The 25,896-nt window shown below is 51.5% G+C and overlaps 1 protein-coding gene across 6 annotated transcripts in view; it reads right to left on the minus strand.

Annotated features, from left to right (window-relative positions):
• Positions 1-25,896, minus strand: part of ZNF423 (zinc finger protein 423) — a 346,122-nt gene that overhangs the window by 42,227 nt on the left and 277,999 nt on the right. The window contains exon 6 of one of the 6 annotated variants that reach the window (XM_044931682.2): positions 5,443-5,482. The exons of the other annotated variants lie outside the window; for them this stretch is intronic. Coding sequence (XP_044787617.2) covers positions 5,472-5,482 — 11 coding nt within the window. The 3' untranslated portion in view covers positions 5,443-5,471. Of the gene's footprint in view, positions 1-5,442; positions 5,483-25,896 lie in introns of those variants that run through there. 6 annotated transcript variants of the gene reach the window in all.

Below are 25,896 nucleotides of genomic sequence, written 5' to 3' on the forward strand. Positions count from 1 at the left end.
CGCTTTACAGAAGGCTGAGAAATCCTCAACAATGGGAAACACTTTCCTGTTATCATGACTGGGATGAAAACGATGTGGGTGAATTTGGAGGGAAGACTCTGCAGTGGGTGGGTGGCTGATAGACCCCCGGCTACCTCAGCACCCCCATGGCTGCAGATTCCCCAGTGCCAGGGTGCTCGGGGCTGCCCAGCACCTCCCATCACTCCAGAACATGCAGCCAGGGCTTGAAGGCATGAAGGCATGCCCCACCACCACTGCCCCCATTTTGGGCCCCCATTTTCTTAATTAATCCTGGAGGATGGCCTGTGCCCTTCCTCCTCCCCTCAGGAGCACCTTCCCAGGCCTCTCTGGCCAGGAGGGACCCATCCCACAGTCCCCCGTGTTTCAGAAAGGCTTATAAATGAGCTCTGGCAGCCTGAATCGGGGCCCCACGGGGGACCCGGAGCCTCTTCAAAACAGAGCCCAGACAATTAGGCAGTCTGAGTTTTGAAAGGCTTGGGATTGATGGCGTGGACAGTAAAAATATCACCTGGGGAGCTGGGTGTAGTCCTCTGAGGGTTGCCTGAGGTCAGTTGCCATGGCGACCGAGAATGAGCTCAACCTTGTAACTGACCCTTATCTTTTTTTGATCTGTGGGCCACTTGGGGCCAAGGCTTGAAATCAACTGGAAAATAATCTGGTCACATATCAGAAAGAAAACTATTTATACTTATTTACCCAGGTACCCACCAACATCCCCCTTCAACAAGGATGCTGACGCCACAATAAACCAATGTGGCATGTCCAAACGGAGGCTACTGGATGGCAGAAAAAGGAGAGGCTGAATTCCTCATCTTGGCAGAAGGAACCTCTGTCCACACGCTGGCAGGCAGACGCTGGTGGAAAGGGTTACCCTCCTTAGTGCTGCACATCATCCACGCTGGAAGCGTTGGGCCCTCTTGCCATCCAGTAAAAGTCCACCAAAGGAGTGGGACTCCGAGATTTCTCCTCTCATCTGCTACTCAGGCGTGTCATTTCAGCCTGGCTAGGTCACTAGGCTGCCTGGCTTTATTCCAGGGTCAGAAGAGGCGTGTTTCCGGCCTCAAGGCTGGACGGGAATACTGGGTAGTTGTCCATTGCTCTCTGTACCTAGGGGAGGTGTCGACATGGGGTCTGGGGAAAATAGGCTGAGGGGGGACAACTACAGGCCCTCCCTCCTCGCCCACGCCCCGGACAGACTGGCTGGCTCAGTCGCCCGTACACCCACCCCAGGGTTCCCGTGGCAAGACAGCCATCTGGCCAGGGCTCGTCTCCAGGACACTGCTATCCCACATTGCAAGAGCTCACTCACTCTCTCCTCCTCCAAAGCTCAAATCAGAAGACTCCAGATGGTTCCACTGACCGACTGCTCCCAGGAGCCAGGTCAGATGGATCTTAGCTCGGGGTCAGCTAAGCCTGAGCATGATTCTGGGTAAACTGCCCTTGAGATTTCCCATCACAGCCCACAGGACACTTGAGCTGACTTCCTCTGACCCACCCTTGTTTCATCAAGGTGCTTTTCTTTTGGGGCAGGGGGAACACAGTTGCAAATGAGGCAGCTTGGAGGATATTCCTGGCTCCTCTCAGACCCATGGGGTGACTCTGGGCTGAGCACGTTCCCTCCAGGACTTAGTCTCCCCATCTGTGAAATGGGGAGAAAGTTGCCTCCCTCACAGGGGTGCTATAAAGACTAAAGAAGGAGCAGGATTATAAGACCACTGCCAGCGCTACCTACTATCACTGCTATAGGTCTTTCCCATTCGATTTGACACTGAAACTCCACGCCCAAGGTCCTATAACACAACCCCTCTGCCAGGGTCAGTGGGGCAGAGGAATCCACCTCCACTGAATCTTTAAAGAGCCATGTCTGCTGCTGCTGCTGCTGCTAAGTCACTTCAGTCATGTCCGGCTCTGTGCAACCCCATAGACTGCAGCCCACCAGGCTCCCCTGTCCCTGGAGCACCTGGCAAATAGCAGGTATGCAGTCCATGTTACAACCACCCACAAAATGCCTCTGGGCCAATTTTCCTTGTCTCTATCCTCTTCCGCCTCCACATCACCCCCCATATTTGTGACTGCAAAGGCTGTGTTCAGACTCAAACCCTTCTGTTCAACTGTGGCTCACTGCGGCTTCCTGCTTCCAGCCATAGGAGTTCACCTCGCCATCCCTCAAATGCTCCTGCTACCAGAGTTTCATATTTCTTCCTGGTTCTTCTCCTAGTTCCTTTGTTTTAAAACTCAATGGGATATCTATGGAGGTCAAAGCGGAGCCTGAGACAAGGACATGACTCAGGTTCAGGTGACCCCCTCCTCACGGAATGGTCAGCCCTTCCTCATAGCTGGGCTCCTGCAGAGAGCTCCCCAAGGGCCCCATCGCTCCAAGCAAGAATCTCAAACAGAGCCTGGCCCAGCTGGACCGTATCCTCGATGAAAGGAGGCGCCTTCCAGGGCTAGGATCTGCTTCCAAGCTGCTAGGGAACCCAGTCCTGGATGGTTAATGAGAAAACGCACCACCTTTGTAAACTGGCTCTGCTTGCAAACTTCTTTGGCAAAAGAAAAGTCACCAACCAGGCCCTGGACAGGTCCTCCAAGAGACCAGGTGATCTCAGCTACTTTAAGGAAAAAAACTGAAGAAGTGAAAAGTGTTAGTTGTGTCCAACTCTTTGCAACCCCATGGACTGTAGCCTGCCAGGCTCCTCTGTCCATGGGATTGTCCAGGCAAGAATACTGGAGTGGGTAGCCAATCCTTTCTCCAGGGGATCTTCCTGACCCAGGGATTGAACCTGGATCTCCTGCATTGTAGGAGAATTCTTGTCACTGTCTGAGCCACCAGGGAAGGACGCTATAAGGAAAGAAAGCCAATATAACAGTGAATGATTAAATCAACCACAGACTAATGAGAACTCAAGGGAAAGAGAACTCTTGGAGTTCTAAAGAATCCAAACTTCTAGAACTTGAGACTTTAAGGGCTTGAAACATCCTATCGATGACGACATTCCATGGCCCGTCTCACACCCTGCCCCTACCTGCAAAAGACCAAGACGCTCAGAAAGTGAAGATTTGGCTACATTCCCCAGGGACCCGCTGGGTTAAAAACAAATAGCTTATTCTTCTTAACACAAAAAACACCTATTGATGTATATCCCTGATCTTCAGATTCAAGTTTTCCACAACAAGGCAACTGCTTAAAAATCCATCATGCTAATAATCCTCAGATTAATGGCCTCTAATAACATACAATTAACGTGACAGGCAGGCTGCAAAACCCTTATTGTCACCAACCCTGCCAGGGACACATGAATTACCCATGCTTCCACAACAAGGGTTTCCTCTGTGGCTGACATTGTTTTTTCCCCTACCGAGATCATTTTTAAAAAATGAACAGCAGCAATGCGTCAAAAAAACAGACAGCTACACACGTGCACACAAACCCAGGGCACCCATGCAGAAGGCAGGTATTGCCATTTTTTAAAGTTTTACATCCAGGTAGACATGGACTTGCCCCTGCAGCTCCTCATATGTAAAGCAAGAAGACCTAGTGTTCAGCCTGGAAACTGCAATTCACCACTTCCTCCCCTCTGACCATATTAGCCAGGCATCTCTCAACCTCAGCAATATCCTGGGCGAAAAAAAAAAAGTGACAAGAGTAGAAAGTAACGACTGATGGCTATTGCAAAGTTTTCAAAAGTATGCATCTGCTAGATGCGAGGTGTCTAAAACGGCCATTACTAGGCACAAGAGGCTATTTAAATCTAAAGTCACATAAAATTAAAAATTCAGTTCTGCAGTTCCAGTGCTCAGCAGCCATGTGGTCAGCGGCTACTACTGGCCAGCGCTGTGCAGATGGCAAGAGGGGCGAGGGCAGGGGCTCTCTGTCTTGTTCGACACTGTAATTCCAGAATCGACAACAGCGTGTGGCACACGGCAGAAGCTTGATAGATATTTATTGAGTTGTGATGTATGCATTCGCAAATGTTGTAAAGAATGCCTCGTCCCTTTTGCCTGACAGCGTTTATTACGATTGCCTTGCACAGCAAACGCTCCTTCTCTGACCTTCCAACTTAAACCTCCACTTGATAATTACGTGGTCAGCTTTCCTGGGACAGATAAGAAGCTAGTGAATGCAGGAACGTTTGAGATAAGAATACAGTGAACACAGGAAACTTTGAGACAGAGTCACAAGGTTTCCCTGAAGGGCACAACCCAGATAAGTGGGTAACTTTGGACCCGTAGGTTGTGAGGCGGGTCACTAACCAGGGGTCACTAGCTCATCAGAGGCCCATCTGGCATCCCACCACTGAGCAACCCACACCCCCTGCTCCCTACATCTCCCTGTGTCCCCCCAAGAGACCAGAGAATGTCAGTCGACAGAGGACACCTGAATGCCCGATACAGGGACTTCTCACCTTTACACTGGCTCAGCCCTGCTGCTCGGGGAGGAAGTGACTGCTCGAGACTGTAATCCCTAACCCAGAGCTGTGTGGTCTCCTGCTTCTGCTCCTACAGGCGGCATCCCGAAGAACCGGGTTTCTGCCGTGACCCGAGTAAAATGTAAACTGGACATTCAAAGGCCACGTGGAATAAATGATTGCATTCAAACGGACAACCCATTCTTCACCTCGTCACGTGATCCTATATCATACCATCGCTGAGCCATGCTGGGGGAGCAGTCCTGTCTTCAGTCGGGCTGAGAAGCCCCAGGAGATGGCTGAGCTCGGAGTCGCAGCCTGGCCTGCTTCTCTTAGGTGGGACTTCCCTCTGGCCCACTCTCCTCCCTGTTCCCTCTCTTCAACCATCAACACCAAAACAGCACCTTGCTGACGGCGAGCACAGCACCCCTGCCTTTCTTTCTCTCTCCAGCAGACCCAGACAGAGACTAAACGAGGCCTACTGGATCCTCCAGGCTCACATTTGACATTAACGTGGCTTTCTTCAGCTCCCAGTGCCGAGTCTCCCACACAGTTATCTGGGATGGTTTGGGGCCAGCACCCTGAGACCAGATGGGGGTCTGACATCTTTAGGCAGCTTACAAGCCACGGCCCAGCTCCCAGAGGCCGGCCAGTCTGCCTCTGCCCACCACCTGGCCGTGCCTTCCCTGGCCCACCAGGCCTCCGAAGCCCGGGGTCTGTTCCCATCCCACCCACCACCCCGAGCCCCAGAGGGCAGTTAACTGACATCGCCTGATGCCCCGCATCAGAAGAGCAGGGGACGGGGCAGGGGGCAGCCTGTGTGGGCGGAGGAGGCAGGCGAGCTGCTGAGAGGTTGGGGAGCGGGGGTGGGGGCCGCCCCCCATGCAGCCCTCCACTCTCCTCGCTGGCCCAGCAAGCGGAACAGCTGCCATTAAGCCATGATGAGAGGCAGGCAGCCCGAGGCCCACGCACCTCGGCAGGAGAACGCCCCTCCGTACGGCTCTGGCTGGCGTCTAGCCTTTTTGCTTCTTGGAAAAGACAGCTTCATAGACACCCTCGTAAAAAAAGAAAAAAAGCACATCAACGCCTGGCAATTCACCCTTTGCTCCCCGCCCCTGCCCCAGCTCACCAGGCCTGCCCCAGTCTCTCCCCGCTTGATCCCACCCCACACACAGTGACCGGATAACCCTCCCCAGGCTCGGTGGCCATCACTTCACCCCCTTCCGCGAGAGCCTGCGGTGGCTCCCTTTCTCCCCGGGGAAAGCGTGACAGCCCAGGAGACAGCCCACCTAACCAGCGCCCAACTTTCAGCCACACCCACCCCTCTGCCCCACAGGCCTCCTCACCCTTGCGGCCTGGCTCATTTCTGACTCTGCACCTTTATTCAAACAGTTCTCTGTGCTTTGTCTCTGTCCTTCCAACCACGATTTTCCAAGAGCAAGTCTACGCTGGCATTTGAGTCTCTGGTTCCACTTGCACCAAACCCCATCCATAGTTTTGTCAAATAAAAAATGGTCTTTCCAAAAATTCATTTTGCTTAAGCTAACTTGACTTCCTGTCACTTGCAACCCAAAGTTCTGGCCAATAAATTCTCTGTGGATGAAAACAGTAATTCTTTTACTTGTCGGCTTGTTTCTATTGGGCCAAACATCAGGTGCTGGATTAATGCTAATACTTCAGTTGGTTGATAGATTAGTACTGCCCCCGCCCCCAGGGCTCTGGAGGCTGCAGAGCTTGTACTGGAGCTTGCAGGCTAGGGGTTTGAGTGCTCAATGCCGTCCCAGATGTAGGAGCTCAGACACGTGGCCCTGGGCCCACAGATGCCCTCCGCGTGCCTAGGATCCAGTTCCCCAAGTATCTGCATGGTGACAGAGCAATACCCAGTCTGCCCTCTGACCCCCACCCCCACCCTAAGAAGAATGCTGTTCTTGGGGCTGGACACAGTCCTGACTTGCCAACTTGGTGCCCTCAGCCAGCACAGAGCCTGGAGAGAAGTCTAGCTTCAGAGTCAGGGTTCAAACACCCCAGCTGCCTCCTACCAGCTGTGGGGACTTGGATGATGATCAGACTTCCCTGAGCCACTGTCATCCCACCTGTGAAAGGGGGATCATCACAGTGCTGACCTCACTAGGCTGCTGTCATGGTGAACGGGCCTCGAAGCGCCAGTGTTATCATTATTATTACCACCACCACCATCGCTATTGTTGACTGTATCAGGTGCTGGGTGAGGCAATGGGGTTACAGGTCAATGAGACACGCTCTTTGACCCCCAGGTTGGCTTAGGGGTGAGGAGCTTGGGAGGTCTGGTAAAGGGACCTGGCGCATGTGATGATGCAGTCACCCAGAAACCCTGAAAACACTCCAAATCGGGTCCTAAAGAGGACCCCTGGGGTGGGGGCAGAGGAGTTCTAGGGGAGACAGATGGTTGGCGGCCTCTGTAGCTGGAGGAGCCGGCAGGAGTCAGATGTCCCACGGCCCAGCAGGCCGGTACCAGAGCCCTGGATCTTCCCCACGGGTGACATCACAGCCTCACCAACCTAGCACCCAGGATGCAGGAGCCATTCCACCAGAGGGCAGAGGCTCGGTGTGAGAACACAGGGTGCCCCTGCCATTGAAAGGCTTGGTCTGGTAAGATGACACCTCCATCCCCGCTGGGCTTGGAGACACACACACCAATCCAGAACCCATTTCCAGTTCCCACAAATTAAAGGAGATCTCAATACAGAACCTCCCACTACAGTAAAGGCCACAGCCCTAATTCCACCCACAATGTTAACCTCAGAATCTGGGAATGGGGGGAGAGACAAGAAATCCAAAGCCGATATATCTGCCTTCACCTCACCCTTTAATCACACCCTGAAGGTACAGAGGCCCAACTCTAACGACAATTTTGAAACCATAAGCTGGAGTGTAGCAAAGTACCTTGAATTCCGGTCCCAAAATCAAGAGCACGTCTCCAACAGGACAGTGCCTGGCCTGTCTGAGCCTCCCTCCGATGGCTCCCTTCTCCTAGTCCAGAGCTGAGAAAAGCAGGAAGCCCACACGCCTATGGGGGGCCATGTATGTGTCAGCGTTAATAGCTGCTGGTGCCCGACACATTCAGGTTTTGCTTTCTGGAGCCTTCAAATTTTCCCCCTCAGTTATTTTTGATCCCCAGTTGACTGAATCCATGGAACCCATAGATACGGAGGGTCAATCTAGTTTTTCTGCAATGAGCATGAACAGCTCTTGTGATAAATAGAATAAAAGCTTCTTTAATTAAAAAAATTTTAAACTATACCAATTAACAATTAAGACGACGGTGGCAATGACAGCGTCCCCTCTCTGGCCCCTGGGTGCCCATTTATGAGCTGAGGTGGGCTGGAGATTTCCACGGCCCCACTCAGGTCCTGGTCTGTGGTTTCTTCCCTCAGGGACTCAGGGCAGCAGCGCACCCTCACTCAGGCAGCTTCTCACTGCCTGCTGGTTCCTGCCTGGTCCCCGCTTCCCTGGGGGCAAATCAGACCCTCTCGGCTAGGCTTGGCTCCAAGATCTGTCAAGTGTGGAAGGCAGGCCACTTTCCAAGCTCAGGCTTTGCCATGGGGTCCTGGCAAGTCACCTATCTATGCTCCAGTCTTCCCATCTGTATAATGGGAACAGAGCCGCACAGGCATCTGCAGAGTTCTGCACACATCCCCTGGACTCTCAGGAGCACCAGCTCCTTCCCGTGGCCGTGAAGGCGCTTTGACAGGCGTGAGCGCCCCTCCATCCCCACAGAGCACATCAGGCCAAAGGTGAGCTGGCCAAAGGTGTGTTGCAGCCTCCAGGCCTCGGAGGTCAGGGCCATGTACCGGGTATGACTCACGACCACAAAACCGGAAGCCGGAAGGTGTGGGAAGACGGGAAGTGACGTTTCAAGTGTGCGAGAGACGCCGGGGCCTCCTGACCTCTCATGAGGAGGTGGCGTGTGGCGGCCCCCCACGAACGGTCAGCAATTCTTCGCTGTGGCTGCCTCAGCCTGGGTCTAGGCTGGGCCCGGCCCACAGGGGAGGCGGCAGCGCCAAAGGCTTGTCAGGCCAGATGCAGCCTGCCCAGATCTGCGCCCTCCATGAGATTGAGGATGACAGGCTCCGGGGGGCCGGGACGAGCCGGGTCAGAGAAAACTTGGCAAAGAGAAGGGCGAAAGGAGCAGCTGGGCTCGCAGAGCCTTGTGCCCCACCCTCTGGAGGGCCTGGCAGGGGCCTCCCCTCAGCCCTCAACCCTCGGAGTTCCAAACGAGCCCCGTCCGAGGCCACCGTCCTATGGCCGCCCCTTCCCATCCCGCCAGCTTCCAAAGAGACAGCAGAAAGTGATCCAAAGATCCAATATTTGTATTTTGAATGCTAATTTGACAAAGAGGAGTGGGCATGGGGGAGTGTTTATAACCAGCACTCCAATAAGCCCACAAACGACGCCAGTATTTTATAAGCTTGTTAGAAACAAATCACCCCTCAGCTGATATTTACTTACTGATGAATCATAAAAGGGCTCAATACACAAAGAGGAAATCCAAAAAGAATGTCTTTCTTTGGTCGCATCTTCGGCAACAAGGCTGGAAAGTGGGCCTCGCCCAGCCTGAAACCCGCTCCCCACACTGTGTCGCCAGCCTCCCCAGGGTGGCAAAGCATTGGCACCATCTCTGTCTCTATGCCCACCCTCCCTGCCCCCCACCCATCGACTGGCCTAATCTGAGGCTCAACCCCGCGCTCCAGAGGCAGCCCCGTCCTTCTGCCGCCCCCCGCCCCCCTGCCCTCCCGAGTCCTCTGCAGGAGCAGAGCCAATCCAGCTCATTTGCATAATGATGAAGCCCTCCAGTGCGGGCTGGGTCTTAAGAGGCTCGGGAAGAAATATGCCCTGTCCTTTGGAGAGGCGCACAGAAGGCTCTGTGCAGCCCGGGAGGAATGGGGCGCCCGGCGGGTGGGCAGGGGCGGCGAGCAACCGCCGGCTCGCTCGCCAAGGACAACTCAGCTCTGTCGCCCGCTGAGCCTGTGTCCAGCTGGCCCAGCAGAGAAAGGACTGCCCAGGGCTGTAAAGCAGCAGGAAGTGAGGTTCTGAGTGCCAGCTCCAGATTCGGGCTGGACAGACCCAGGTCACAGTGACCGCCACTCACCGTCGGACTGACCTTGGGCGAGTCACTGACCTCTTGGAATCTTAGTAGGACCGGACAAGGCAGCCGGTAAAGCGCTGATGAGAAGGGGCTGGTAAACGGCAACAACCGTCGGCCATTATTACAGTCATAATCATCACTACTCTCACCTCCGCATTACTGCGTCTATCCGTCCATTTGCTAATTCTGCAATGCCGGGTATGGCGCTGGGCAGGCCAGGAGGCACAAAGATACCCATCTCCCCTTTGCGTGGCCTCAGTGACACAATCGCTCTAAGGGTCTGGAGGCAAGGGCAGTGCTTGCTCTTTGCGGGAGGCAGGGCTGGAAGGGGGCACACGGGAGCTACTGGAGGGCCAGTACAGGTCCTCCTTCTTGGTCTGGTTGTGTTCCGTTTCCAGAAATTCCTCAAGCTGTACATTTACAGTTTGTGCATTTTCCTGGATGTACATTATATCTTGATAAAGCTTTTTTGTAATGTTTTGTCTACATAGGGAGGGAGATTAGCCAGGTGTGCAGAGCACCAGGCAGGAAGGTCAGCTTCTGAGGAAGGATGGATGAAATATTTGGGATGAGAGCTGGGGCAACATCAAGAGGGAAGAGATTCCTTCTGTGAGAGGTGAGGACGACCTCAGCAGGTGTTGGGCATGGTTAGGGGTTTAATACCTTCCTGCTGAATGAGTGAGTGAGGAAATGAATGAATGACTTCTTTGCTGAAGAGGGGACCTTGCAGGAACAGGTGCTGAGATGCAGAAGCAGGGAGGGCATTCCAGGGGAGTGCCAGGGGCCCTGTGGTGGACTTCCCATTTTACAGATGAGGAAACTGGTTCTGAATGAACTACACAGGCATCATCCCAGCTTGGCCCACCCTGCGCCAGCCAGGGGAAGCCCCGCCCCCACCCCATCCACTCACTGGAAGCCCCCCCCCTACCCCCCCCACTCACTGGAAGCCCCGCCCCCACCCCCACCCCCACTCACTGGAAGCCCCGCCCCCACCCCCCACCCCACTCACTGGAAGCCCCGCCCCCTACCCCATCCACTCACTGCCTCTGGTCCCTTGCGATGAGCAGCCACAGCTGGAGCAGTAGCTCAGGCTGAAATGAGTCTCCAAAGTTGCCTGTGAGCAGACACGGCTGCTTTAAATGGCAATTTTGCAGTTTGGGGTGCAAAATTCTTTTCCATGGCACACGGGGAGTGGGCAGAATGGATTTGCCCATGCTGTGTTGCAGTCCTGCAGCCCCAGCAAGCCCGCACAGACACTGGCCATGGCTGGGTTCACCGAGCCTTAGTCGCTTCAGCTCCCAGATGGGACAGGAGGCCTAATAAATATTAACATTTACTAAGGGCTGACTGTGTGCCAAGCATCATGCTAACCACGTCCCATGTAGGATGAGCGGATAAGATCTGTAAGAGGAGGTAACAGGAAGTGGCACAGCCCAGGCCTTTCAGCCCTGAACTGTGTTCTTAACCGCCTGAGCTGCACTAACACTCTTACCATTATTAATGATTACCATTGGTAGAAGAGGTTATCCCTCGATAAAGGCAATTAAATTCAGTACTTAATTTCTGTTATGGCCAAAGCCTAGGGCCTGGGGTTGGGACGCTAAGCATGATAAGAACTAAACTATCTGCAAGGAGATTTAAATTGTTAAACCCATCAAGATTATTATTAATTTTTTTGTTAAGATTATTTTAAATGATCAAGCACCTGCTCAGCACATAGTAAGTCTACAGTAAATGTCTTCTAAGGAAAAAAGTTAACATTTTAAAAAATATTTTAAAATTTTTTGGTTGTGCCAGATGGCACGTGAACTCTTAGTTGTGGCTTGTGGGATCTAGCTCCCTAACCAGGGATCGAACCCAGGGCCCCCCGCATTGGGAACACGGAGTCCTAGCCACTGGACCACCAGGGAAGGCCCAGTTAACCTGTTTTTAGGGAGATCACATTTGCGTCCCTCCTGGCTATTTTCCATTCTATTTCCAAAAACCCCCTACATCCACTCAAACGGTGGCTTCCTCCACCTGCAAACGGTGATTCTTTGATGAAGAAACAGCAGTGTGTCCTTGGGTAAGTTGCTTTCCCTCTCTGAGCTCAGCGTCCCCCTCTGTGAAAGAAGGTGGAATCATGTTACTCATAAAGTCCCTCTGGGTCTAGAGTACTAGGAGGCTAGGGCCAGTCCCCATCCTAACGGTAGAGGACCTTATCAGGCAGTTGCAGGATACAAACGAATAAGCATGTGAGAATTTCACTAAGAAGTTCAAGGTTCAAACTCGAGGGCACAACATCAGAAAGAGACACTCAGAGTGAACACACAGTAGCAGCCAGAGAAAGCGGCCTTGGAAGCTTGCGATGTCATTAGAAGGCACAGACTGAGATGCCAAAACCGGTAGGCAAAAAGCTGAATTTTAATGCTTTGAGAACATTCTCTGTAGTCCCCACCAATCCCTATTGTTTTATACTCCAGAGCCCAGCGTTACTGTCCTGGTCCTTGAAGGCCCTGTTAAAGAGAATTCATTCTTCAAAAGCAAAGCCCGAGGAAGGAAGGAGCATATCTGAGGCATGAATGCCCGATGCCGACAAGCTGTGTGCCCTTAGGGAAGTCACCTAAGTACTCTGAGCCTCAATTTCCTCACAGCCAATAGTGGGCACACCCCTGTATCTTTATTTGATATTCTTTCCAGGAAAAAAAAAATCAACCATATTTCCAGCACTCCCAGCACCCTAAAGCAAATCATCAAGTTCAGGATCCCCAGTGGAAACCTGTATCAGTAAGGACAGGATAAGAAATGCCCAGTAACAAACAAGCCGCATATCACAAGGGCTGCAAATCACAAAGGTTTAGTTCTCGTTTGCCCTCCATGTCCATCGCAGGGGACTCTTCTCATGGAAACTGCTTGGGCACCGCAAGACAAGACAAGAAGCACCTTTGTTTCTGACACTGAGAGTCCCTGTACCCCAAGGAAAGGGAACGCTGGAGGGTTTCACCCGGGCAGGGCAAGGCTCTGGCCTGGGAGCAGTGCCGGGCACCTCCACTCACAGCTCTCTGGCCAGAATCAGCCACTCATCTCCCCACCCAAGACAAAACAGCCAGTCCGTGTGACTCCAGCACATTCCAAAGGACGCGAATGACTGCCACGTTCTCAAGCAGAGCAAGGAGGCCCAGCAAAGAGCTCCAAGAATCTCAAGACAGGACTCAGGAAGGGAAGAAAGCAAATGCAGCCTGGAAACTCACAGTAGTGACAAAGGTTCTCAGAGAACGTTCCAATCGCCCAGGGCTCAGGGTTCAGAGGAGCAAGAAATGTGCACCCTGCTTGCTGTCTCCCCTGGGTGAGCCCTGGAGTGGCAGGTGGGCCAGACAGAGACTCTCTGGGCCCCGCAGCCTCTCCTGAAGGCGGAGGGGGATGTTATCCTTCCGGCCGCTGGCTCTCCAAAGAGCGCCCAGGTAAATGCCAGGTGCTGTCCTGGGGCTTTCGGCAAAAGTCGCTCTTGATGATAATGGCTTTCAGAGGCGATGCGACTGCACGCCTGGCATCTGAACGCCGGCGATGGAGGCAGGTTTTGCATCTCTAATTAGGACGGGGATTTTTTTTTTCACCCCCACACAGAATTTACATAATTGGGAAGGAGGTTACGACATGGCCCCTCCCCACCGATTGTGTGTTTTGCAGGCCCTCCTTCCATTTTCCCTTGCACACTTCAAATCGAAGGGAGAAATGAATCGATTTGAATTTTTTGAAATTAATTATCATCCTTGCCATGGAAAATGTATCTGAGGCCTTCCATCGGGAGTTGAGAGAGGAAGAGGGGGGTGATCTCGTGCAGAGAGGAGCCCTGGGAGGTGACACACGTCCCCCTGATGCACTCCTAAAGCAAAACCCCACCCCTCCCACGACCTCGCCAGCTGGTTCTCAGAGCACCTCCCGATTGGGTCTGAGCATTCTTTAGAATTTTTTTTTAGCACCAAAATTAATGCTTTAAAATGTCACTTGCTACAGTAAAATTTATCAACATTATTATATACCATAGAAACTGCCATCCCAGACAAATGCACGACATTAAAATTTGGTCTAGAGCTCCCCAGAGGAAACATTTGCGGCAATTTGTATAACAGTTTATATATTTATGCTATTTAATGGTACAAAGCAATAATTATGACTTCATTCACTGATAAGCAACGGCATTACATAAATCTGATGCGGATTTAGAACATGCCAGCCCTGACACCAGTGTACTAGTTGTAAATTATGTTGCCGTTAAAAAAAAAAAAATCCAAGCAAATATGAAGGAGCAGCGGGAAACTAATAATGCATCTCCAGCTGTTCCAGTTAACCTGCAAATGTGGCCATCTGCACCTCGGGAGGAAGAGAAGGGAGAGGCGGGAGGCGGAGCAGAGAGAGAGGAAGAGCCGCCTCCTGGAAGCCCCAAGCCTGCCCCGACCTCGGACCCATGACCTTGCTCCTCCCGCAGGCAAACCCAGCCTGGATCAGGCAAAGGTCCCCAAGACCCAAGGGTCCTCCCTCTGCTCCTCTGGCGCCCACGCTCCTGTCCTAAACTAAACTAAACTAAACCTAAACTAAAGATGGGTGTCATCTTTCCTTTCCTGCCCTCGTAGGAGGCTGGGCTTCCAGCTCTGAGTCCTATTCACTGCAGCACCAGGCTCACCAGGCGGTTTCCTTTACAACTTTCTTTACTTCCTTTTTCTTGTCTTGTCTCTGTCTCTCTTGCTCTCTCTCTCTTTTTTTTTTTGAATTTTAGTACTTCTGCACAGACCCATCTTGCATTAAGAAAAGGTGGGGCAGTGGTGATGGCAGAACGAAGTAGTTACAGTCATAGAGAAGAGTGTGCCCAGTTCACAGAGTTCCAAATGGAGCCGGGACATACAGGCTGCTCATACAGCAGATGAGACGGAAATACCAAGACTGCAGGCCATGGTTCTGGGCACCCACCGCCCAGCGGGTTTCCCAGTGATGCAGCCAAGTGGGTCCAGTGCTGCCCAGGGCCCACCCCAGGCAGTCTCGGGGCTCCACTCTGGGGCAAGGACTTCTGGTCAACCCCATGTCAGCTGTGGCTCCTGGGCACTGTCCTTGGGCTCTGCTGACCATGACGACTCTCTGCCCTCCAGAGACTGGCAGAGGAGCATAGATCCTTTGATCACGGGCTGAACACTTCCCACAATTCCCTCATCTAATCCTCCTAACCACTGTGCTGGGGACTGAATTAGTCCCATTTTACAGAAACAGCCACTGAATCCAGGAGAGATTCTAGAACTCGCCCAAGATCAGCTCAGCTAGTGAACCTTGCTTATAAAACACAAGGTTTAGAAGAATGTTTGTAGGTCATCTGACCTGTGTTTCAAATTTTTAAACTGCAACCCACAGCAAGAATTATATATACCATGACCTAGCCACACACTAACACATACACGGAATCGCTGCCCCCCATTAATGAAAATCAACTTAAGCTCGCTAAGTGTGATGTACTCAGGCCATTTCTTTCCTTTTGCTTTTCTTCCTCTCCTTTCCTTCCCTTCCTTTCTATTCTGTTCTGCTGCTGGACTCTGCTCCGTCTAGTTCCTCTCTTATTTTGTTGGCTGTGACCATCCAAGTTGACTCCATGATTTGCTAACGGGTTGCAGCTGACAATTTGAAAAACACTGGCTGTTTCAACTCCCTCGTTTTACTGAAGGAAAACTGAGGCTCAGAGAAGGGAACCCATTTTGCCCGAGCCACACAGGTCTGCGACAAGTCAGAAGTCTAGCCCAGGCCTCCAGCCCTCTTTCCACCAAACGCTGTAAAGTCCACATCATCCCAAGCCTTTCCTGGGCTCCCCAGCACCCACTTCTGGCCACAGTGAAGACAAGCAAGCTCTGGACCTGTCAGATCTCTATTCTTAGTTGGGGACAGAGAGATCACTGTGTGTGTATGTGGTGAAACAGACGGGTCAAGGAGGCAGGGAGAGGACAGGCCCCCAAGAGGGGCTCCCAGTTCGTTCAGTCAACAATTCAGGGGCAGGGCTGACCCAGTAGGTCTACCCTTGAAGGTGACAACCCACTGCCCCCCAGCCAGAAGGGAAGAGTCAGGTGATAATCCACCGAGAGGGCTGGCACCCTGCCTGGCCCACCGGTATCCTCCACCAGGGGTAGTGTTCCTTCTGCTGCCTCCTACTGGAAGCCTTCCTGGCTAGGTATGTGGGGGAGCTGGCTATAGGGCTACAGACACAGAGGGAGGAGGGAGCAAGGTGATCCTTGCAGGACCACAGGCAAAACCAGCATAATCTCTCCAGGGCCTGACTCTCCCTTGGGATCATGGTGTCCCATTTCCGAGTGGGTCCCCAAAGGAAGGCCCTCAGGCTGGAAAACGAGCCAGAGGCATGGTTCAGTCCTTCTTCCTGCTCACAACTTCCTATCATTTTGGTAAAATGATTCCATAACTCAGAAAACAACATTTTTGGCTGCTCCAACTTTTGCAGATTTTCAACAATCCCAGTTCCAATGTCCGGCCATCAGCTTTCCCACCCCAAAGTTCCTAGAGCCTCTCCCTTCCTCCAACCCCAGGGACATCAGTCCCTTTGGCCAGCTGCATCTCAGAGTACAACTCTATCCGCTGCCCCGCACATCAGCTTATTCACAAGACACACTCTCAGTATTGAGGACACGGTCTTTTTATTTTTATGGTCTAAGCAGCATCAATTCCAAGAACTAGAAAAACAATCCCTCAGTGGGAACCTATTCAGCGACTCGCCCGGCAAGTCCTGCAGGCCGAGCTGGTAGCTCTGTCTTCTTAGCAGCACGAGGACAAAGGACAGTCAGGCCTGAGGGCTGGGGTCAGGCCTGCCCACACTTCAAAACACACAGCGCGCACCTGAGCTGGAATTCAGACGGCAGAATAGGTTAGGAAAAGCCGACACGTTCTCCACTGGCAGGGCGAGGAGACCCTCGGGAGCGTGAGAAGCTGGGGGTGTGGGGGCAGACAGGCAGGCGGACCCCTGATTCTGGGGCAGCTGGAAGGGAGGTGCTGGGGCAGGTGGATGGACAAAGTGGCCTCTAGCTTTGGTCAGGGCACAAGGCATGGTCAGTATGACCCTCAGCCCACAGCAATGGCTGTATTCTCTTTCAGGGGTCATATTATTTGGGAGATTTTTGTAATTAGTTGCCAACATTTAAAAAAAAAAAAAGAAAAGAAATGTTTGAAAATATTATGAAAATCTGGAGTGTTGGTTTCTCTTGAAAACTCGGGACATCTGGGCTCCACAAGATACAATTTCCCAGGCAAGGCTGGACTCTCTGCGGGGTCACTGGAGCCCCCACTATCTCACACACCAGCTGTGTCACTTGCTTTTGTGACACTTGAACTACCAGGTGCTAAGAGGGAAAAGGAAACTGGGGTTCCAGCCCGCCCTGTGCCCCGACTAACGCCCTGTGTGACCTTGGGCCAGGTCCTGCCCATCTCTGGGCGTCAGAGAAAGCTGAGCAGTGAAGGAGGCAGAATGCAACCACTCGCTCCCTCGGTGCCCCCAGGACACAGTCTCAGGCGCCTTCAGAGGGGTGAGCCAGGTGCGGCTTCCTGGTGGGCAGCCAATCTGGGGGACGGGGCGGCCCCCGCAGCCAGCCCCGCCGGGCCCGGCGCCAACCCCGAGGCGGTGCTGACGCCACTCCTCAGCAGCTTGATATGAATATTGTGTCAGAGATTGGAGATATTAAGAATGACAATGCATTATTACTGCAGCAGGGAAATCTCCTGAGTCCTAGAGATAGGATTTTGAAATCCTCAGCCAAAAATCAATAGTAATGCCCAAGAATTTATAAAAGAAGCACGTCAGTCTGCATTTGAGAAGACACACTTTCAGATTTCTGGCTAAAAACCAAAGGGACAAGTGCAAGTATGTCATTCTGGAAGGGCAGGAAGCAAGACGCAAAAGCTGCACTCGACGTCCCAGGTGACGGAAGGCGCCCGGCAGGCTCTCACGCGGGGCCGAGAGGCCACCAGGCAATCAGAAACCCGCGGTGCCCCCCAAGGGTTCCCTGAGGCCCCTCCCAGAGGGGAGAAGGATGCAGGAGAAGCCCACTTCCCCGATCATTCTGGGACGCGCTCAGTCCTGGAAACCAGTGTATATGGAGGAGACGAGAACAGAGAGGTTTAGCCTGGGATGCCAGGTCTATTCCGAGCTATAAAATGGGCAGAAAATAGTGGTCCCATCTTCCTCCTGGGTTTGTTACAAGATCAAAAATAAATTAAAAACAAACAAACATGCTTTAGGAAGCATTAAGACCCAACAGAAAGGGCACTGGCTCTGAAGACAGAGAAACTGGGTTAAATCCCGGCCCCACCCTGGGAAGATGATGGTAATAACACTTACCTTGCCTCATGGGGGTGTTGTAAGGTGTGCTACCTCAATGTCCGGCACAATACTGAGTCTTGACACAGCTTCGATATTATGATCAGTATTACAAATATAAACAATTATCAAGCATTACAACATTACCATCTTACATGGTAACCACAATTACTCTTAGTAGATCAGCTGAGAGTGTTAAGTTTTTTCATAAAATATTGTCATTCACCGGTACAGGGCTCCCCAGATTACAAAATGCTTCCACTATTTTTTTTTTTCTGAGTGATGCTGACAAAATGAAGTGAGAGAGATTCCCCATTTGTCAGGACTCTGAAGCCCCCAAAAGTAATGGGACTGAACCAAGGACATGAACCAAACCAGCAAGAGGAAAGTGATGCCTCCATCCCATCTTGGAGGCAGGGAGGACCCCCAAACCCTCCAGTGACTGGCCCCCATCTCCAGTGCTCATTCCTGTTCTGCGCTTCCACGTCCCCCCCCAAAACAATGACCTCTTTTCTTCTTTATTGCTGTCTCTGTAAGGGCTTCAGGTGGCACTAATGGTAAAGAACCCACCTGCCAATACAGGAGACATAAGAGACGGGGGTTCCATCCCTGGGTTGGGAAGATCCCCTGGAGGAGGGCATGGCAACCCACTCCAGTATTCTTGCCTGGAGAATCCCATGGCCAGAGGAGCCCGATGGTCTACAGTCCATAGGGTCACAAAGAATTGGATACGACTGAAGTGACTTAGCACAGAATAGCAAGATGGTAATTGGGATCTTAGATACTTCAATAAGAGTTTTATTTTCTTTGGTGTTTTCATGTTTCTTTCATATTTAATTGTTTAAAAAATTATGAGAGACCTCACGGACGCAAGGCAAATATGCTTACGTTAAAAACAGGGCAGACGCAGATATATGAGACAAGAATTTCCCCTAAAAATAGCAACAAAAACAAAATACACTGGCCATTTCATAATAGTCCTTACTGCCCACATCACAGGCCCCTCTTGCTGGAATCCCAGGCCTTGCTATGAGGCAGAAGCCACTTATTCCCAGGAAGAAACTCTCCAGCCTATGCTGGGAGCTCTTAAGGAGTTCAGGCAGAATCAGACTCACAGTGTTCCTCAGTAAGCAAAACCTGCATTTACTGAGTTCTCCCTGTTTTCCAGGTCCCAGGCCAAGCATTTTGCATGTACTATCTCATTCAATTTTAGCAATGTGCTTTTACTATCTTTCTCACTTTACAGATGCAAAGGATTAACTCACAGGTTGAGTAGCTCGCCCAAGGACTTAATGCTAACAAGTGATAGCTGTAGGATTTGAATTTAAGAAAAACCCTACGTTTAACTCCTACACTATAACATCTCACAGATTATAAATGGATATGTGGATGGATAGATGGTGGATGGACAGATGAATAGTTAACTGGATGGTAGGTAGACGGACAGACAAATGAGTGGACGATAAATGGAAGCTGAGTGAGTAAGTTGATGGATAGATAAATGTGTAGGTTAATAGGTAGATAGATGGTGCGGAGAAGGCAATGGCACCCCACTCCAGTACTCTTGCCTGAAAAATTCCATGGACAGAGGAGCCTGTTAGGCTGCAGTCCATGGGGTCGCACAGAGTCAGACACGACTGATGCGACTTAGCAGCAGCAGCAGCAGATAGATGGTGGGTGGATGGATGGATGGCTGGATGGTGGAGAAACAGATGAATGGATGGATGGAATGGGGGTGGATGGCAGATGGACACCAGTCATGCACCAGGCCAGGACTGCTTCCTTCCTTTAACCTGATGCCTCATCACAAGAAAATAAACAAGGACCCAAAGACTGCTCCCATCCAAACTTCAACAACCTGCTGCTTCCCTCTCATCTCATGTAGGAATTACCTTTACCCAACCCACCTAAGGGCTGAGTTTTCAAGCCCACCAGGCCATTGGCATCTCCCTGCCCCTGGAAGCTTTCTAGTTGTTGGGGGTAGGGGACTTAGAGGGCATTAAGGAGAAAGCAAGCCATGCACAGGGGTGGGGCAGCCGGTCCACCTTGCTCAGAATATTCACACTGAAGACTGATTGGAGGTTTGCTCATTTCTAAATATTCCCTGTGGGGTGCTCAGGGCTGGTGCACTGGGATGACCCTGAGGGAGAGGATGGGGAGGGAGGTGGGGGTGTGCTCAGGATGGGGAACACATGTATACCCATGGCTGATTCGTATCAATGTATGTCAAAAACCACTAAAATACTGTAAAGTAATTAGCCTCCAATTAAAATAATTTTTTTAAAAAACCTCCCAAAAAATAAAATAAAATAAATATTCCCTGTGGCTCTTCTCACCCTTCAAGACACAGCAGAAGTGGCATCTCTTCTCCAAAGTCCTTCTCTTCCCCAGGACAGACTCAGATGCTCCTTCTCAGCGCCCCACACACATCTTTCTCTCCTAACATCTCTCTCAATTGATGTGCTGGCTGTCCTCTTCCAAGGGATTACAAATGGGAGAGGGGAGATTTTGCCCCATCAACTCCGAGGCCCCCACGGCCCTCAACTCAGCACTCTGCACCTCGAGGGGCTCAATAACTACATGTGCAATTGACTCCAACATCCCAAATTGAGACTTTCAAGGACTCCGGCCTCCCTCCACCGCTCCTGGACATAAGTAAACAAGTCTGGTCACCAGGCTGCAGAATTAACCACCTGCAGTTACTTCTTTATCCACAAGAGAGCACAGTCTTGGAGTTCCACACAAATTCTTTTGTAAATGCCTGGTGTACTTACAGAACACTGTATAACTCAAAAATTATAATTAAAATGTCTTAGCTCCTGTATTTATAGTAACATTTAAACTACTGTGCTTTCTTGAAGTCAGTCATTTACTTGGGAACAGCACAGTTTATGGTGAACAGATCTTTGAAACAGTACCGCGGGGATCTAGGCCAGGCACATGTAACTCAATATATGTCAACAGCTGTAAAAATATTGGTGGGAGAAGCCAGGAAAAAAAGCCATGAGCCCAGATCAAGTGCCCTGTCTCTCACATCTGACTGTTTGCAGCAGCTCCCTCCTCTTCCAAATAATTGGGCCATTTTGGTGCCCGCTGTCACACAAGGCGGGCCCTCTTTGAGGCTGGATGATCAAAAAGGTTATAAATGAAAATGATTTCGATGTTGGCGGCCTGGAGAGTGACCAGGGCGTGCGCGGCGGCAGAAGGGCCTGTTCTAATCTTACCAACTGCACGCCGCCTTCGGAGAGTCTTCCTAGGGCGCGAGCAGCTCCCCAGGGCGAGGCCATGGTAAATTCCGCCTAATCCCTTCTGCATACAAATGAGCGCCTGGCAGGAGGAGTCGGCCAGACACTGCAGCCCAGCGCTTGCTCCTCCTTCCCGGGTTGGCTGTCTTAGCTGCACAAACAATTGGAGACAGTGGAGAGGTCGGTGGGCTGGGGAAACCCCAGGGCTGGGCAGACAGCACCCTGACACCATCGTCTGGCAGTGGGGACACAAGCCAGGATGTCAAAGGGCGGCATGGCCAGAGGTTGGGCCAGAGGATGGAATGAGATGTCCATCAACCTCAAGGCAGTGGGGGTGGGGGGGCGTCTCTCTTTCAGGGGCAGGGGAGCTATAAGACTATGTGGTGGTGCAGCGGGCACCCAGTCCTTCCAAAGACACTGGATTCACCAAAATGCGGGGCCTAATGTCCCAGAAGGAACACACGGGAGTCAGGGGCCTCATCTCCAACCACCAGATGAATGGAGGCCGCAAACAGGAGTTCCAGGGCAGGGCCCGAAGGGAGGATGTGCCACCCTGAAGCTTCCCTGAGCACCAGCACTCACGACCACCCAGACAGGGCCACCCTACAATGAACTAAGTCAAGGGCTGGATGCTAAATTTGAGAGAAGGGTCCCAGATCTGGGAATCTGGGAGGCCCAAAGCAGTAGAAGGGTCAATAATCAAATGGGGAGACGTCCCAGAGAGGGCATGGGGTGTGTGTCCAGTCACAGAGAAAGGGAACGGGTCAGCCAGGACCAGAGTCACACAGGGTCACTTGGCAGCGCGAGGGGCTCTTGATGTCGGTTTGCCTTCCGTAAGTGGGAAGCAAGAACTGTTCCTGAAATCAATTCCGAGCCCTGCGGCCCACTCAGAACTTGAGTGCTTAGAACTTGGGTTCTTGGATGGACCTCGGGGAGACAAAGCCCACATGTGCACTGCATTTGATCCTCACGACTGGAATGAGTTAACGTGTATACAGCATTTAAACTGCGCTTGGTTCATGGGCACCCGAGAAGTATTAACCAGTGTTGTGATGTTCACTCAGTGAGGGGAGAAAGTCTCACGGTACACTCAGGTTCACTGTCATCGCACCGAGCTGGTCTCACTCTGGGGTCCCTTCCCAACTTGGCTGGTCCCGGAAGAGAGAAGTGGGCTCAGATGGGGCCCAGGGAACACTTCCCAAGGTGGAGGGGACAGTATTCCTTTGCTTAACAGTGGATCTATCAGATTTGGGCACACACGCATATCTACACATCACACAAGTTATCAGTTGCCTAAATTTGCCTGTGGATTCACACACACACACACACACACACACCATCCCACATCCACGTCTTCCATGAAAACCAGCAGGAACTGCACATTTTGAGGACCCAATTAGGCTCAGTGTGTATTTGACAACCTTTCAACCTCCAAGAAGACATTTATTTTTACAACGCTCTCCAGCTGAGAAATTACTAGGTTCCCGCTCCTCCCTGAATCATCTTGGCATCAGGAGGCACCAAGGTGAACCCGGGAGTGAGGAAGGGGGACCCACTTGGTGAGGCTTGGCAGTGGCTGTCGTGACCACTTGGAAAGTGGGTCTTGAGAGCATAGACTGTCCAAGTCGGGGGACAAGTCCTGAGCTCCTTGGGAGCCTGGAGAACCCACTCCCAGCCCCGGCTGCCCACAGGATGGATAATTCTGGAGGACTACGCACGTCTTCCACTTTCCATCATCCTTCGGCCGCTTGCAGCCACCCTGGGAGGCAGGTGCGTGTCTGGGGTGGTGCCCCAGACATGGGGGTGCTGCCCATCTCATGGATAAGGAAACTGAGGCCCAGGCCAGAGAGGCCTGTGACCTGCCCTGGGACTCCACCTGGGACACTCCCACTTCCTGCTTTGCGCTGCCCCACTTGGTACTCTCTGTGTCAGGTCACCTGGAAAAGCGAGGCCAGTCGGGGAAGGAGTTTCAGAGTTCGGGGACCAGGGAATGGGAACAGAGCATGGGAAACAAAAATAAAGAAGGCCTTCCTTGGTGATGAGGTAAGAGGAGCATGCGCATCGGCCCAGGTCAGACGGCTCGAGACTCCCCTGGCCTTCCAGAGAGACCCCAGCCCACCTTGTCATTAGGTTCTGTCTGCAGACATTCTCTCATCAGTCACACCTCACCATCACCAGCTTACCTCTCTCCCAAGGGCTTCCTCTTGCCCTGTCTAAGAGACTAGGACTTCACATCCTTGTGGAAGAAAAAGAGTAGACAGTGGTATATTTTCCCATGGATGGCAGACCTTGACTCCTGGCGCCGCTTACCTCTGCCAAGGTCCAGCATTTGTGCACATGAATGAGGTCTCCAGTATCAGGACCTGCGGGGCATTCCTGGGCAATGACACCAAAACCCCTGGAATTTCATGGGTATTTCATAGTAGGTCTCTCATTCACTAACATCTTCCTACACTGCATCTTCCTTCACTACTCATCTTCCTATGGGTGAAATCAAGGCACTGGTGGACCTTCCCCTGGAGTAGAGACAGTGTCTCTGATTGTAAGTTACAAGTGAACGACCATAGCTTCAACATCAGTCTCTCTCTGACCCTTGCCCCACTAAATATCATGGTGCAGTTGTCAGGGTGAAAGCTGTTCTCAGAAAAATACCACCCCATCACAGCCTTGGGATGGGGGTACCAAGGAGAACGTGTACTCTGGATGGCTCTGTCTGCACCTCCGACTCAGCTGCCTCACAAGCAGCAGGTTGGCGATCAGCAAAGTAGCAATAGGGTCATAGCCGGGGACAACTGCCACGGTTGTGAGAGTGCTGACGTGGAGCGTCAAGCCCGCTTCTCCCCCCACCAGGGTCCCCGCGTAGGCAGGCGCTCTAAACATTTTAGGAAAACCTGGCCAATCACTGCCGTGAATCTTTACTGCCTGGACAGATTAAACCCAGGCCCCAAGTGGCTTCCCCAGTTGACAATTTTTCTTTCAAAAAGGCAGAAGTTGCTGTGAGCCAAGTTCTTGCAGCCGAATTCCTGGATACAGTTTCCAACTATTCCAATCAGCCGGCTCTGCGGTGGGGCTGGGATTTCAAGCTTGCCACAGTATGAAGTCCAGTTTGGGCTATATTCCCTTCCCTCTCGCAGCGTGATGAAGGTTTCCCCGCAAAATCAAAAGGCTTACTGTCAAGTTTTCGATTGGTCTGGGCTCCGCACTATCATGTGTGTGGTGATGGGAAGGAATACGAATGCGGTGCCGGCTCTACCATGGGGCCTGGAGGCCTCGTCCAAGCCGTCCAGGGACCTTATGAAAGTGGAACGGAACTCTTTGCACGTATATTCCAACTAATGAAATTCCCCAGACGCGCCACAGTGTGCAAACCCAGTGTAAAAAAGAACAATGGCTGGATAAAAACCGAGGCAAGTCCACCGAGCATGCTGAAGACAAACCAATGCTGCTGATGCAAGGGGAGGCCAAGCCCAGAGTCTGCCCCCCCTCCACCTCTTCTTTTCTGTCTCTCTTTTCTCCTTTTGCACTTGGAAGCTAATGTAAACAAGTCACCACGTTTCTAAGGGAGGAGGGCTGCTCTTCACTTATTATATTTTATAATATATTGCAAGTTCACCCAAGAAGGCTGATGGTTTGGAAAAACACATAGGTGACACTCAGGCCCCAAACTGTTGGATGTTTTACGTCTCTTTTGTCCCTTTAAACCATGATATGTATAGGCAGGTATATAAACCAGTGCCGTGCTGGAGCCAGCTCATATTGGCTCCTGAGAGCAGATCACGTGCTTCTCTTCCTAACCCCATGTTCAGTGAAGTCGGATTGGTGGGAGCATTCACACCACAGAAATTGGTGAACACAATTCCTTTTTTTTCAGACAGTTCATTATTAAATATTTATCAGTATATTCCATTACTGTGTGTATAGATGGATGGATAAATGGATGGGTGGATGGATGGAGATAAATACATAGACGGGCTTCCCTGGTAGCTCAGCTGGTAAAGAATCCACCTGCATTGTGGGAGACCTGGGTTCGATCCCTGGGTTGGAAAGATCCCCTGGAGAAGGGAACAGCTACCCACTCCAGTATTCTGGCCTGGAGAATTCCACAAGCTGTATAAACTATAGGGTCGAAAAGAGTCGGACACGACTGAGCGACTTTTACTTCACACATGTATATCTGTATTTTTAGATGGACAGACATATATGGGCTTCCCAGGTGGCACTAGTGGTAAAGAATCCACCTGCCAATGCAGGGGATACAAGAGACGAGGGTTCGTTCCCTGGCTCGGGAAGATCTCCTGGAGAAGGAAATGGTGACCCACTCCACTATTCTTGCCTGCGAAATCCTATGGACAGAGGAGCCTGGCACGCTATGGTCCATGGGGTCACAAAGAGTCAGACACAACTGAAAGACTGAGCACGCACACACACGTATGTCTATCTACAAAATGTATGCATGCATGCATATATCTATACACACGGACAGAGAAAGATTGCATGCAGAGATTAACCACGAATGTCTGTTCCCCCGAATTCATAATTTCTCTTTAACTATTCTTTGAACGCAATACTAAAACCAGGGGTTCAAATGAATCTGTATGTTTTTATAATAAAAAAGAAAAACCAACCTGTTCTCCTCCAACATAATAGCAATAGCTAAACTGACTCCTTTTCGCCAGGCATTAACTTTCTCCTGACTGCAAATTTGCTGCACTTGTATTTTCTTCCATCCCCAGAATTAAACACACTTCTAATTTCTCACTTCAGGTG

This window comes from Bubalus bubalis, chromosome 18 (genome assembly GCF_019923935.1).
Source record: "Bubalus bubalis isolate 160015118507 breed Murrah chromosome 18, NDDB_SH_1, whole genome shotgun sequence".
Lineage (NCBI taxonomy): Eukaryota > Metazoa > Chordata > Mammalia > Artiodactyla > Bovidae > Bubalus > Bubalus bubalis.